The 13,257-nt window shown below is 46.0% G+C and overlaps 1 protein-coding gene across 13 annotated transcripts in view; it reads right to left on the bottom strand.

Moving 5' to 3' along the window:
• Window positions 1–1,453: 1,453 nt before the first annotated feature.
• LOC310754437 (rho GTPase-activating protein 20-like) overlaps window positions 1,454–13,257 on the bottom strand; it is an 86,150-nt gene continuing 74,346 nt past the window's right edge. For all 13 annotated transcript variants that reach the window (XM_083596267.1, XM_083596268.1, XM_083596273.1 and 10 more), the window contains 5 exons: window positions 12,071–12,232; window positions 10,667–10,776; window positions 9,288–9,477; window positions 7,024–7,141; window positions 1,454–6,075 (listed from right to left, as the gene is read on the bottom strand). In XM_083596267.1, the coding sequence (XP_083452393.1) occupies window positions 4,460–6,075; window positions 7,024–7,141; window positions 9,288–9,477; window positions 10,667–10,776; window positions 12,071–12,232 (2,196 nt within the window). In that variant the 3' untranslated portion in view covers window positions 1,454–4,459. The remainder of the gene's footprint in view (window positions 6,076–7,023; window positions 7,142–9,287; window positions 9,478–10,666; window positions 10,777–12,070; window positions 12,233–13,257) is intronic.

Below are 13,257 nucleotides of genomic sequence, written 5' to 3'. Positions count from 1 at the left end.
GTCTCCATCGTGTCTCAAGTCTCCTCAAGAACCACAGACCCTGGCTGAGTGCCCAGAACCCCATGGGCTCTTTCTACCACTCAGCAGAGAGAGGGGGGGTGACACCCAACTTTTGTAATCTTGATTTTTAAACCCTTTTTTTTTGGTGGGGGAGGGCACAGGGCACCACTGACCTCAGCATCTAAACAATGCGGGAATGGAACAATGCGACAAGCACAGGATTCTTGCAAAGCCCCATGAGGACTTTGAAAACCCCGAATATGAGTGGTGTATTAAGCACCTGGAGCAAATCTAGTTTCCGCCTCCTGGACATGATCCCTCCACCATTTTTAGTAAACATGTGAGAATACGGCTCCCTAAATTATTTGTTGTTCTTTAATAATATGACAACAGTTTGATGGTTCATGTGCAGCTGGGAGGGGCAGGGGACATTCAGACCCTGCCAAAACTCCTTGTTTGGGCTGAAGTCAGGATGACTTTTGAGCCAGTTTGATATCTTTCTAGATTCTTGGAATACATATTTAAAAATTTCCTTCCAAAGAAAACTTAACTTTTCATTCTGTTTACTCCTATCTTGAAAACGGGGATTTGGAACATTTAGATAAGGAGATTCTTTCCCACTGTCAAGAATCTTCACTGCCCTCTTCGATACTGTGAATTGCTTCTGAAACATTTTAATGGTCCAAGAGCCTGTTAAATATTAAGAACAACCCAGGAAAAATATATATGATATTCCACATGTAATCAGGAAACCAAAGGTGGGGGGATGCACTTGTTTGAACAGTGCAAAACACCCTAGGAACAGCTATATGTGGAATCATATAATTGTAGAGGTGGAAGGGACCCCAAAGGGCCAAGTTTGTAGGTGAATGTTAGCAATCAAGCATACAAAAGAGGTTTTGCATGGGGGGTATTGCAGTGGTGACTGGTGAACTATAAAAGGGAGTCAGGCAATGTTCCAGCCAAAGAGAGCCACTCTAAAGTCTTGATTTCAATGGGAAAGAGTTAAGCATGATCTGATCTGTCCATGAAATCAGCAAGTGTTAATATGGTCTGGATTGTTGGGTTGCCTGCACCCAGACCACCCTGCCCACACACTTGAGATCTGCATCGAAGGTCCTCTTGGTGTGCCCACCCCCTAGGACAGTGCGGTGAGTGGCCTTTTCCCCATAGCTTTGGAATGCCATCCCTGTAGACCAGTGGTTCCAAAGTGGGGGGTGCCACCCCGTGCAGGACGGTGGGATTCACTATGGGGGACACTAAAATGCAAGGGGGTAGCATAGGTCATTGCTAGCCCTGCACCTCTTTAGACCTCCAGTCCTCCTAACTGCAAAACCATGAAGTGAGTAGGATTCTTTCTACCGCAACAATTCCTCTGTGGTCTCTAACAAATAAAATGTGTGTTAAAAGCCAGCAACCTTTTACTAAGTAGTGGACAAAAACGAGCAGGCAGTTTTGACAAATAAAGCTGTGCTTCTTTTATTAAATATTTTACAACCATAGCTTAGAAATCTAGAAGGAAACAATCTCTTTATCAGCTTTTATGTGCAAGAGAAATTGACAACAAAGAGCTTAAACTTGTACTCACAGAACAAACAAGCACAACGGGACACGACACGAACAACAGCAACATTGTTTTTTTTTAATGATCGTGTATCAGCAGGAAAAATCTATTTCTTCCAGTTTAAACATAAGGACAGTGATTTCCACTGACTAAGGGAAGAGAGATCTTCTACTTACTTTTAGCTTCAATGAAAAATGCTCAAGAGCAGACCACAGACACAATTAAAGCTTCTTAAACCGGCAGTTAAAGCGAATAAACACTTTGTTTAAAATAGTGGCCCAGCTTTCTTTTCTACATGTCCCATTCGGGAAACCTTCTATAATGTTTGAACGAAACCTTGCTTCAAAACCTCTCTATCACACAACTCCTTCTGTCCCCTTAGCAAGGATGGCTCTCTTCTTTCACCGAAAGATGTGGTTCAGCTAGCAGGTGATGTATTCCTTGGAGTCCAGATCTGCTGTCCCTGTGGATGAGCCAGCACTGGCAGCCAGCATCCTTAAGCCTACAGCATTTTCCAGTGCACACAGGATCACATGATTTCACTTGGGGGTAGCCATCCATGCACTTCCCTTGGCAATGCTTGGGCTCAGACTATTCTTTTGTTTTTCCCTCCTGAAATCAGTGCCGGCTGTTCTTTGCACTAGGGTCAGCGCTACCCACAGCACAGTATGCCTAGTTTTTAAAAAACGCCCTAAGGTATTGCCAGACCTATTTGCCACCTGTTAAAATTTCATTTCAGATTGCCCTACCTCTGCTGCTTCTGCCCATTTTACTCTACATACAAATTTCCTTCTTTGCTGGACTATGGGTTCTGGGCTATGTGTAAATACCACCAAATCAGTTTTGGTCTATATAGCCTTCTATGGCTCAGAAGGACCCCAATACTTTAAAGAACACCTTCCTCCCACACATGCCTGCCAAGATCCTGAGGTCAGCATAAGAGCCCCTCCTCTGTGTACCCCATCAGCAGCTGTCCAGAGAGCAGCTGTCCAGAAAACAGGCCTTTTCAGTAGGCCTATCAATGGAAATCTCTCCCTAGGGAGACACACCTGGCACTGACATCAGTGGTGTAGCAAAGGGGGTGTGGTCCGCCCCGGGTGTCTCCACTGAGGGGGGTGACAAAATGGTGGGCGGCACTCACTGCGGAGCCTGCAGAGCGCCAAAGCCACGCGTCTCTCCTGGGAGTGACGCTGTGGCTTGAGCACCTGCAGCCTCCGTGCTGCCCCAAACAGTCTGCCTGCTACTTCCTCCTCAGCTGTAGGGTGGCTGAGTGGGAGGAGGCAGACACCTTGGAGGCCCCGTGGTGTCCCTGTGGCCAGCTGGCTCCGCCGCTGTGGATGACTGGCTCCGCCCCCGGGCGCAGCGCACACGTCGCCCCAGGAGCCTGATCGGCTTGCTCCACCGCTGACTGACATTGATATTTTTTGCCTCCAGGCAAAGATGTTCATTTCCCCCCAGTTATCTGGGAGGCACCCCCTTCTTTGGGGGCTTTTTTCTTGTGGTCATACCTATGTTGGAGGGAGAGGGAGAGGAATTGTTTTCATGGTCTGATTACCTTGTGTTGTGTATCTGTTTTTAACTATTAGTACTGCATATTATTTTTGTTGCTGTTAGTTGTAAGACATTTTAAGACCTTTGTGCAAAATGACTAGTAAGTTCAAATAAATAATCATAACAACGACCAGTAACTTTGATGCATCAAAACACAGCTGGGGAGGGAGGGACCTTGAGACAGGACCTCATGAAGTAGCCAAAGTTGTAGAAAGTTGTAAATGACCCCAGCCTCCCTTATAAAGAAATCCGCAGAAGAAATTTTCAAGTTGGCGGTGCTGACAAGGGGAGATTTGGAGGTTGCAGTATTTTTCTGTGTATAAGGCTAGGTTTTCCCCCTTAAAAATAATGTCAAAAATTAGGGGGTGTCTTATACACAGATACATCTCTCCCCGATTTTCTTAAATCTAAGTCCTCCAAAATAGGGGGCATCTTATACATGGGGGTGTCTTACAGACAGAAAAATACGGTAAGTGAAAACCCTGTGGACGAAAGGAGGGCCATTCTGAGTCATTTGTCCATTCTTTCAAAAGAACATTGCAAGAAAGAAATAATGTTCACATGAAGCACATGAGTCAAGACAAGATGAAATGGGGATGGCATAAGTATGATCAACAAGCCACACGAAGCCTGCCAAGCCTGGGATACCTTGAGAGCTTCAGCAGGTCTTCCCTAAGAAGAAAGCAGCCAGCAGACCAAACCAAACTTAGCAGACCAGTAGCTTTCTTGCTTTGTCCCATACTTGGCCACATCACATAACTATTTCCACACGTCCTTGGGCGTCATGCCCAAGTTAAACACACAAACAATGAGAATTCAGAAATGGGGGGGGGGGATGAAATGAAATGTTTTTCTTTCGAGTTTCACCTAACAAAGTGATGAAAAGCAAAACAAAAAACAGCCCGGATTTCTTTTTGTTGTAATTTTTTCCCAATGTGATTGAAAGGGTCTCCTCAGCGTCCTTGTAGGCTTGCCATGACGTTTGCATGGAGCTGAAACAACAACAACAAAAATCCTTTTGAGTGGCTCTGCTCCTGCCTGCTCACCTCTCTGTGCAAACTGGCATCTTCAGCAGAAAGCAGCAGCATGAAGCTTTGTATGTGTGGAGTACGGCTTCATGTTAGCAGACATCTGTTCCAGTCTTTTCTTCTGGGCAGGGAAAACACACACACGCAGAGGCCAAGGGAAAAGCTACAAATGACCACACTAACAGCCACTTGACACCAGCCCATGAAAACGAATATCTTCACATCTCAGCTAAGCATTTTAGAGGCACTTTCACAGGACTATCCTCCCTATGCGGAAAGAAAGCACAAAAATGCGCAAGGTGCAGGTGCTCTGCTCCTAGACAATGGTTTCTTCTGGAAACATTCGACCGCTGTGCTTCTTGGGCGGGGCGCTGGGGCGGGGCTGGCTTCTAAGCCACTCTGCCCTGTTCCGCAGAAGCTCACTCTCCACCGATTCTGCTCTCATCATGCAGTATTCCTTAGAGCTTTCCTGGTTGAAGTACTCCCGGACGGTGTTGCGGATGGAGGTCGGGAGAAAGACGCGGAGGTTTTGGCCAAATGTGCTCCGCTGGACCCTGGTGTGCCACCCTTCCTGCTCAGCTGGGTCCCCTGGGACTTCCACGAGGGGAACACTTTCAGGGATCTCCACCTGGGGTGACTGGCTCACTGATTCATGGTGGTATCTCCTTGAGGCAGACTGGAGGACCAAAGGAGTGTTTTGCCCGTAGAACACTGTCTGCGGAATATGAATTTTCATGCTCTGCAGATTCTTGGCTGTCTCCTCCTTGTTTTGCCCTACAGGAGATGCTGTTGGATAGCTCGTTTTAGGTGCCATGAATACGGTTATCTTGGTGCGCTTCAGGCTTTCTTGGCTGCCATGCGAAGCTTTGGGACGACTGATCTCAATGTGCTTCACAGATTTTTCCCTTTGCACTTGCGGTGCTGGCAGAGAAGGGCTCTCGGTGTTAGGGAAATGACCTCTGAAGTCTGGCTTCACAGGAGTGTGTCCGAACATCTTAGCAGCTCCTGCCTCTTTCCTCTCTTCGTCCCAGTTGTCCTCATGAAACGGGCTACCTACGGGTATGAAGACCCTCGATGACACTCTGCTGCTGCAGCTTGGCTCTTGGTCATCCACCTGTCTCCCGCAGCAAGCGCCCACATTGCAAGGGCCCAGAGGCAATGGGGAGGTCAAGGGCTTGTGCCACTCCTTCAAGGATCTCTCTGCCATCTTAGGGGACAAGCTGTGGTGCTCGGTAGATGTCTCAAATATGAACGACGGGGTGGAGGCTTCAGTGGGGCTGAAGGTAGATGACTCGGAGCAGTACGAGAAAGCGCTCTCCAAGGAGCTCAGCGAGGAGGCAGATGTGGTGGTTGATGAAAGGCTGGAGAAGCTAGACGTGTTAGACAGGCACGACTTCAGAGGGTCAAGCTTCTTGGGCATGCTGGTGCTTGGGTAGGCCCCCCAGAAACTCTGCTTTCCTTTGCTCGGACCAGGGTTCAGCCCTTCATCCATGAGCTTCTGGCTCTCCATCTGCAGTTGCTGGAGCCTGCGGACGTAATCACTGTGGCTGTGCATGATGGTGGCATCATAACTGGATTGCCGGGCCACTGGCTCATGGTCCTCAACAGAAAGCTGAGAGCTCAGGCAAACGCTGGGCTCCGAAGAGCACCGATTCCTTGAAGGCCCCAGTGAGCAGACTGGGCAGTGTGAGCAAAAGGATCCCTGCTCTCTCAGGAAGTCACAGCTGTTGGAACTGGCGTGCCCAGCTTTGCTCTGATAGCAGGCAGTGATCTCGCTAAACAAATCCCAGTCCTCTTGATCCTCATTGAGCATCAATCCGTCAAATGGGCTGAAGAGGCCCTCACCGCCTGCTTCCTGCACATAATGCTGATTTGCCCTTCCTTGGTAGGAGGAAGCACTTTCCATCTCATCTGAGGAATCATTGAGCTGGCCTGTGGGGATAAGAGGAAGCCACATCAAGAAAAATGTGCATCTGCTGTGCTCCTCAGGAATGCAAAGTGTGTGTGTGTGTGGTTTTTATTTCCAGCGCCAACACACAAGTGTCAAAATGCCAGCCCTATTTTAACCCCATTTAATTTGGATTTTAACCCCATTTTAATTTGGATTTGAGGAAAATTCAGTAAAGAAAACCTGTTGCCAATAACCTATTTATAATATCTCAGCTGTTCACAGTATTAAGAGCCCATCCGGGAGCACCTAATAACACAAAAAAACAGCCCTGTTGGATCAGGCCAAATGACCCATCCAGTCCAGCATCCTGTTCTTACAGCGGCCAGCAGATGGGAAACCCACAAGCAGAACAGCCCTCTCCCCACACCTTGTGGTTTCCAGCAACTGGTATTCAGAAGCATTTACTGCCTCCGGCTGTGGCAGCAGAGCATAGCCATCATGGCAGGTTGCCATCGATAACCTTGTCCTCCATGAATCCCCCTTCCTTAGGTCCACTGAAATCAATGGGACAAGTTAGGTTTTTTGGGGAGGTGGGGATTAATGGGAAAATCAGCTCTGCCACAGCTTGATGCCCTTCTCCTTCTCTCTCTTTTCTCCACCAATCTAGATGGCTTTTAAAAAGGATTTGACAAAGTCGTGGAGGAGAGAGCCATCAATGGCTACTAGCCACAATAGCTATATTCTGCCTCTACAGTGCCTCAGGTCCTGCTTGCTGGTTTCCCACAGTCACCTGGCTGGCCACTGTGAGAACAGGTTGCTGGAGTGACTGGAGGAATCCTGTGGGCATAGCCAGTCAGGTAATTCTTTCTACTTTGAAATCCCCGGCCCCTTTCTGGTCTCTATTCCATTCTGGGATGTAATCCATCATTAGCATCCTGAGAAGGCGGGGATATTAAATGAACAGATATGTATGTCAGCCATGGTCTTACCTAGGAAGGCACCCGCACTCCTGGACTTCACTTTCTCTGACTGTTGGAACAGTGTAGCAATGTCCCCTCCAAAAATTTCAGCTGAATTTTCAATCAGGAACTGCACCAGCCTGGCCACCTGTATGAAATGGAGCAGTTGCCAAGGTAATATCTATTACTCTATGATTCAATTAAGTGGAGGATACCAGCTCTGGATGCTGTTCATGTGGCTAATTCCAACAACATGGTACTTGTCTGTTAGTTATTATGTATAATTATTCCAGTCTCTATTCTACTGTGCGATTAAGAGCTGAAGCACACAATCAGGAAACAAACCCATTTTGTCTCTGTGCAGGGGAAATTTGCATTAGATGTGAACAGAGGAGCAGCAGGGCTGGCCCGAGACATTTTGGTGTCTAAGGGCTTGTCCACATTTTCGCTTGTCCTGTGCCTAGAAAACACAGCCCCCAGTGGTTTTTCGTTTGTCCTGCCACTTCCCCTTGGAAAACCCACTGCTTACTGCCAAGTCAGAACAATCGTCAATCTGCATAAATGCTTTTTGACGTTTGTTCTGATTCAGCGGTAAGGAGCAGGTTTTCCTGGGGGAAAGTGGCAGGACAAGTGGAAGTGTGGATGAGCCAGGAGACAAAGGACAAGACTGCTTTGCTTGGTGGAACTGGCACTGTTACAGGTGCCACGTAATACCCACTCTGCATTGGTAAGAACTCAAATCTTTTAGTGTGGCAGCACCCGCACTTTGGAACTCCCTGCCTATTGGCATCAGGCAGGTGCCTTCATTGTTCTGTTTTCAGCACCTGCTAAAATCTTTCTTGTTTAGACAAGCTTAGACATTTAGAAAGCAGGTGTGAGTTTTAATTTGCTTTTGGTCTATTGTAATTTTAACTTCCAGAAAGTTTTAAATTGTTGATGCCACTTTTTCTTATTGATAATTTTATTGATTTATCTTTTCTTTGTAACCCGTTCTGAGGTTTTCATTTTTTTGAATAATCAAGTGCTGTATAAATTATATGAATAAGATATACGAATGAGACCAGCAGTGAATCTTATACATCAACACTAGGACCGGGACATTGTGCCCGAGGGCATGAGGCTTACTTAGGGCATGCAGCAGGACAAGATCTGTGCTATATCCAGCTCTGACCTTTGACACTCACCCAAACCCACTTAGTTTTATTTATTTCATAAAATTTATATACTGCTTGATCATCAAAAACCTCAAAGTGGTTTACTGAAAGAATAAACAGTAAGATTATTAGTAAAACAATTAAAAGATTCAGAAAATCCAGACCAGCAATCAACTAAAAACACATCAGCATTCTAAATATTTGGGTAAAGGTAAAGGTACCCCTGACCATTAGGTCCAGTCACAGGCAACTCTGGGGTTGTGTGCTCATCTCGCTTTATAGGCCAAGGGAGCCGGCGTTTGTCCGCAGACAGCTTCCAGGTCATGTGGCCAGCATGACTAAGCCGCTTCTGGCAAACCAGAACAGCACACAGAAACGCCGTTTACCTTCCTGCTGGAACCTTATCTTCCGATTGGCAAGCCCTAGGCTCTGTGGTTTAGACCACAGCGCCACCCGCATCCCAAATATCTGGGTAGGCTTGCCTAAATGAAAATGTTTTTAGCAGGCACCAAAAAGAGTGCAGTGAAGGCGCCTGACTGATGTCAATAGGCAGGGAGTTCTGAAGTGCAGGTGCTACCACATTAAAAGATTGAGTTCTTACAAATGTGGAACAAGTATTATGTAGCACCTGTAACAGAGCCGGTTCCGCAGATTGAAGTGGTCAAAGTGGGCATGTATGGGGTGATCTCACAGGCAAACTGATCCTAAGCACCTTTATATACAGTAACACCTTGAACCTGGCCCTGCAGCAAATCGACAATCAGTGTGCATCTCTGAGCAGAGATGTTATATGCTGACAAGATATCACTCCTGTCAGCAATTGTGCTACAGCATTCTGCAAAGGGAAGTCCCACATAGAGTGCATTGCAGTAATCCAGTTTTGAAGTAACCAGTGCATGAGCTACTGTGGTCAGTACTGTCATACCATATCACAAATATCCTCTGGACATGATGACCAAAGCAATTTGGGCCAGGGTTAGCATCATGCAACTGCTAGCTCTGTGTTCCAGCTCTGAGAAAAGGGACTACAAACTTAACAAGGATTTGGGAAGTCTAATCAGAGTTCAGAGTGTCTGAGCCAAAGGGAAAAGCCAACGAAAGGGATGTGGGTAAAAACCCAGAAGCAGAGAAGGCTGTTACCTTCTTTGTGGATTTGCTTTCCTCCTCAGGACCTGTTGGGCTGGGAAGCCACAGCATGTTGGGGGCAATGCAGAGGGCCAAGTTGTAGGCGTTCATTTGATTCTCTGTCGAATTTTGCGCAATGTGATGTAAAACTCCAAATAGGTGTCTGAGCAAAATGAGGTTTGCTTCTGGGAGCTGATTCACTAAGCTGCAAAAAAAAGAAGAGAAACGAGAATGAAGAACATCAGCTCAGACCACAGGCAAAAAGGGCGAATCGGCTCCCTGGAGGAGGGTCCACATCTGATGGGATTTTCGTGGCACAGTAACTACTACTCTGCACAGCCAAAGCATACCCTAAATGTACTTGTGCCTCAAGTTTTCACATCAACTGAGAAAGAAAAAGCAAGCATTCAACATTTGCAGGAAATTCTGCTACTTTAATTTTGAATGCAACATTAGAATTCTTAACAAGGATTATTATTTTTTTAATCCTTTGGACATGCTGCTTGGGTTTGATTTTGGCAACTGCATGTCGGACTAAAGTTTTATCATTTCCCCCGAGAAAGTATAAGTATCCAGTCCCGGGCAGCTGGCAGCACAACTGAGAAGCAGGGTTCCTGCAAATGATACCTTATCTCAGCTGAATCCATAGCAGGACTTGAGCCTTGAATGCTTCTGCATTTCTAATTCTACCCCAAATTATGAGCCTGTTATTATGCTCATGTATAAAGCCCATGGAAAGCCATCAACTGCTGAATGAAGAGCAGCTGGCATAAATCGGAAGAGTGGCTTCCAACCTGTGTTCCAGGAAATATTGGAAGCTTGCTTGTTGATAGATCACATTTCCAAATCTGCCTTTCCTCGACTGCACTCAAGAGTGGTAGGCAAAGCTCTTCCCTTGCAGTTCTATCCTCACAACCGCTCTGTGAGTTTAGGAACACAGGAAGGCGCCATGTGGCTCAGTATTGCCTACACTGGCTGGCAGTGGCCCTCCAGGGATTCAGACAGAGGTTTTTCCCATCATATCCTTCTCTCCCTCCCGGATCCTCTTAAGTGGAGAAACCACGGATTGAATCTTGGATCTTCTGCTGGCAAACCTTGTGGTCTCTTGCTGAGCCCTTCCCTTAAAGTCAGGCTAAGAGAAATTAGCCAGGGTCCACATATGTTCCCCCCCCCCACACCCACTACATGGATCAAGTAATTTTCCATCCCCTTGCCATTTTGAGGAGGGGGCATGCTTGAAATTCTCCTTAAAATAAGAGCATCTTACTAGAATGTAGCGTATGGCACTATTTTTTCTAAAGGATCCCACATGGCAGTTGGAATGGGAGACTGAGTAGTAGTAGATATTCACTACCCAGGGTTATCAAAGCAGACAGACTGCCCCAGTAGCAAACCTTTTGAGTGCTTCAATCTTATGTGCTCGGCTTTCCTTATCCATGGCTTCCATCCACAGCCCGTGCATGTCTGAGGATAGAACACTGTCAGGTATATTGCGTAGGAAATCCTATATTAAATACAGACATGCAGAGTGATTTGGTTAGTCATGCAGAGAGCAACTGAGTCAATTTTGAGATTTATTCTACAATGAAGCACAAAAGCCCTGATTTTGTGAGTGTGTGTCAAAAACCACACAGTTTAAGGTAGGGGTGGGAAAAGTCTATTTATCCCTCACCGTATGGCCCAAATCTGATAGGCTAGGGCTTCCCAAACTTGGGTCTCCAGATGTTTTTTTAACCACAACTCCCATCATTATTAGCTAGTACAGACATGGCCAAACTTGGCCCTCCAGATGTTTTGAGACTACAATTCCCACCATCCCTGACCACTGGTCCTGTTAGCTAGGGATGACGGGAGTTGTAGTCCCAAAACAGCTGGAGGGCCAAGTTTGGCCATGCCACAGCTAGGAGGACCAGTGGTCTGGGACGATGGGAATTGTAGTCCAAAACAGCTGGAGACTCAAGTTTGGGAAACCCTGTGATAGGCAGATGTGGACACCCACCAGTCAACCACCTAGCATCACAATGACACCAGGTGACCTGCTGGAATGTTTTGCAATGGGCTTCAAAGCCCTGACAAGTATTTGCTCATTCAATCCCCACAGGTGCTGCCAACCAGCTGACTGGCAGTGTCTGGAATCCCCTTTTGGCATGAGCACAAAATGGACCCTGTGCACTTCAGTCTGATGGCATTGTGTGCAGTGCTGTGCAGATAGAAGCTTATTGCCCAAGGCTGCTCTACCACACTTGGTTTCATTTTCCAGGGCTTCTCAGAATCCACCTGTAAGAAGGCCAGAACATCACAATACTAGAAACCTCACTGTTTGCAAGAAAACCTATTGGGCAAAATTAACATCATCAGTATCTTCATGAAGCACAGTTTGCACTATCATGGGAGCAAGGAGGGTCAATTTTTTTTACTAATCGCCATGAAGAATGGCATGTTGAATGCCTCTAATCTTTCTGCACAGATTGCCAGTCTTTAACCCTTCACACTTCTCTACTGTTATCTAAATTAGTTGACATGCCTGGATGTTAGTATGGGATGACTCAAAACTGCTGTTGCCCATAGGCTGAGAGGGTTATATGACACCACTTGCCATCAATTCTGAATTAAAGGCCCTCCCTTTAGTTGAAATTCCTGAATTGCAGGGGGTTGGACTTGATGGCCATTGGGGGCCTTTCCAACTATTGATTCTATGATACCCCCACAATACACCTTAAGCCACTGCAGCAGTTCCTTGTTAGTCAGCACAGCAAAACTTAAGGTCTTTAAAGTACTACCAATATGGTCCAACTTACTGTAATAACTCCAGCTGCCACAAAGACAGATTCACCATCCACCTGGACATCATCTCCAGAGTTGAGTTTTTCTTTCAGTTCCTTGCAAGTCTTGGCATTAGCCGAGCGCCTGAAGATGCCCCTTGTGGTGGGGCCCTCATGGTACAGGAGTTGCAGGATATCCTGGGGTTGTGTGGAAGTGAACAATGTCAGTTATATGATCACTAAGGGCGATTATTATAATTTGCATTTTAGACAATCAGGTTAAGCTCTCATTCATGACAGAGGGAATATTCATGTTGTTGCTGTTAATTACCCATCCTTCACCAGCAGGTCCCAGGGCAGGTTGCAATTTAATATTCAGTACAGTGGAACCTCGGTTTTCGAATGTAATCCATTCCGGAAGACCGTTCAACCTCTGAAACGTTCGAAAACCAAGGTGCAAAAGGCAGTCTGCAATTTCCGCAGAAGCCGTTCGACTTCCAAGGTGTGTTCGAAAACAGAAGCAGTTACTTCCTGGTTTTCGGTGTTCAAAAACCAAAACGTTCAGCTTCCGAGATGCTCAAAAAATCGACATTCCACTGTACAGTGGTATCTCGATTTTTGAACGTAATCAGTTGCGGAAGACCGTTCGAATTCTGAAATGTTCAAAAACCGAAAACTCAGTAGCCGACAACTAGGCCTCAGGATCTTGCACTCAGCGGAAGCTGCATGGCATGTTCGACTTCCGAGGCGTGTTTGGAAACCGAAGCATTTACTTCCGGGTTTACAGCATGTGAAAACCGAACTGTTTGTCAACAGAGATGTTCGAAAACTGAGGTACCACTGTATTATAAACAGTTATAGAGTCATAGATATGAAAGGGGTCCTAAGGGTCCTCTAGTCCAACTCCCTTTGTATTTGATTTTCTTCAGTAATGTTTATCCTGGGTTATTTTATTTGATGTTTTAATGTGTTGTAAACTGCTTTGAGATTTTTTTCTTAGAAATATAAAGCAGTATAGAAATGAAATTATTATTATTATTATTATTATTATTATTATTAATAATAATAATAATACTAACAACCATAATAAACCACTCTGGGAATTGTCACTATGTGAGGGGAACAGGGGTCTCTTAATAACCACTGTTGTGTAGTATTAGACCAGGATCTGGTTCAAATCCCCACATGGCTATGAAACCCACTCACAGTGTGACCTTGAGCCA

This window comes from Podarcis filfolensis (genome assembly GCF_964270895.1).
Source record: "Podarcis filfolensis genome assembly, chromosome: Z".
In the NCBI taxonomy this organism is placed as follows: domain Eukaryota; kingdom Metazoa; phylum Chordata; class Lepidosauria; order Squamata; family Lacertidae; genus Podarcis; species Podarcis filfolensis.
This window is presented reverse-complemented; position numbering and strand designations above follow the sequence as displayed.